At 46.1% G+C, this 1,454-nt stretch overlaps 1 protein-coding gene across 1 annotated transcript; it reads left to right on the forward strand.

Moving 5' to 3' along the window:
• Positions 1-230: 230 nt before the first annotated feature.
• LOC104942898 (unconventional myosin-VIIa-like) lies at positions 231-892 on the forward strand (the record flags this gene model as incomplete). Its single annotated transcript, XM_010768208.1, has 2 exons — positions 231-458; positions 722-892. Coding segments are annotated over 2 exons (399 nt in total), but the record flags the coding sequence as incomplete, so codon positions are not given.
• Positions 893-1,454: the final 562 nt, after the last annotated feature.

The raw sequence follows: 1,454 nt of genomic DNA on the forward strand, positions 1-1,454 counted from the left end.
TAATTATCTACAGCAGGGGAATCCCCTCATTCATTGGTTGTCATTTCCCATTTCCCAATACATTTAATTAGTAGTATAAGAAGCGTTTCACAGATAACATTTGACGCATAATAAACAGACACATAGTTTTAATTAAGTGAGATTTGATTGACTTTAACTACTAGTGGATTATTTGCTCAGTCTTTTCTGAGAAGTGAAGGATCTGAATGTGTTTGTTTGCTCTCCTCCAGGTCTCGTCTCTCGGCAGCGGCAGCGACCACGTGCTGGACGCCGTGTCTCAGTGCGAACAGTACGCCAAGGAGCAGGGCGCGCAGGAGAGGAACGCCCCCTGGAGGCTGTTCTTCAGGAAGGAAATCTTCAACCCCTGGCACGACCCGGAGGACGACCACACCGCCACCAACCTCATCTACCAGCAGGTCGTACGGGGCGTGAAGTTCGGAGAGTACCGCTGCGAGAGGGTGAGCACAACTGTTTAAAAAATCACGGTTCTAGTAAAAATATGCTGCTTCATTTTTCTATACATCATTTTGTTTTGATTATTTATCAATATTTTCACAGTATTTATAAAGCAAGAATCGATGCATTTCTGTAAAAAGTGATCAGTAGATTAACCCGTAATGAAACCAAGTTGAAATTCAATACAGGTCTATACAAGGTGAGCAAAAAAGATATCATATATGTTGCCTCCTAATGCTCGTCTCTTGGCCCTGTGTATCTCCAGGAGGAGGACCTGGCAGAGCTGGCCTCTCAGCAGTATTTCGTGGATTACGGTGCTGAGGTCCTCCAGGATCGTCTGCTCAGCCTCGTCCCGTCCTACATCCCCGACAGAGAGATCTCCTCCACCAAGACCACCGAGAAGTGGCTGCAGCTCATCGTCAGCGCCCACAAAAAGGTAAACGTCACCACATCTGACAACTGTGTGCTTCAAGATTCAAGGCTTTGTTGTCATGTGTACGTCAGCTGCAGTCACAGGCTCCTCCAACAGAGCAACATATAACATAAGATAAGGTAGTAGTTTATTGATCCCAACAAAAATGGGGTTGCTGTACCCGTAGGATAGGAAAGGGGGAAGTGACGTCTGACTCAGAGGTCGCGCGGCTGTGGAGAAGAACGTGTTGCCCACATTCTGTTACTGAGTTTAGGCTAGTTAGCTAGCAGGTTTATTGTTTTGGGTGCAGTCACTTTTGCCTCCACTTGCTGTTCAAATAAATGTTGAACGAAAAAAAGTAAATCTGTTTACAGTTCTGTTTTATATGGGTGTTGAAGAAGAAGAATTGGGAGGGATGAAACCCTCGTTAACGGTCACACATGCAGAGCACCCAACACACAGTGAAATGTGTCTCTCATTATCCTAGCACCAGGAGTCTAGTTCTAGGATCAGTGGGCAGCTATTGTACAGCGCCCTGGGAGCAATGGGAGTGAGGGGGGAAGGGGGATGTCCAGTGCCTAAAAAT

Source organism: Notothenia coriiceps, unplaced genomic scaffold, assembly GCF_000735185.1.
Source record: "Notothenia coriiceps isolate Sejong01 unplaced genomic scaffold, NC01 NC01_scaffold00005379, whole genome shotgun sequence".
NCBI classification, from domain to species: Eukaryota; Metazoa; Chordata; class Actinopteri; order Perciformes; family Nototheniidae; genus Notothenia; species Notothenia coriiceps.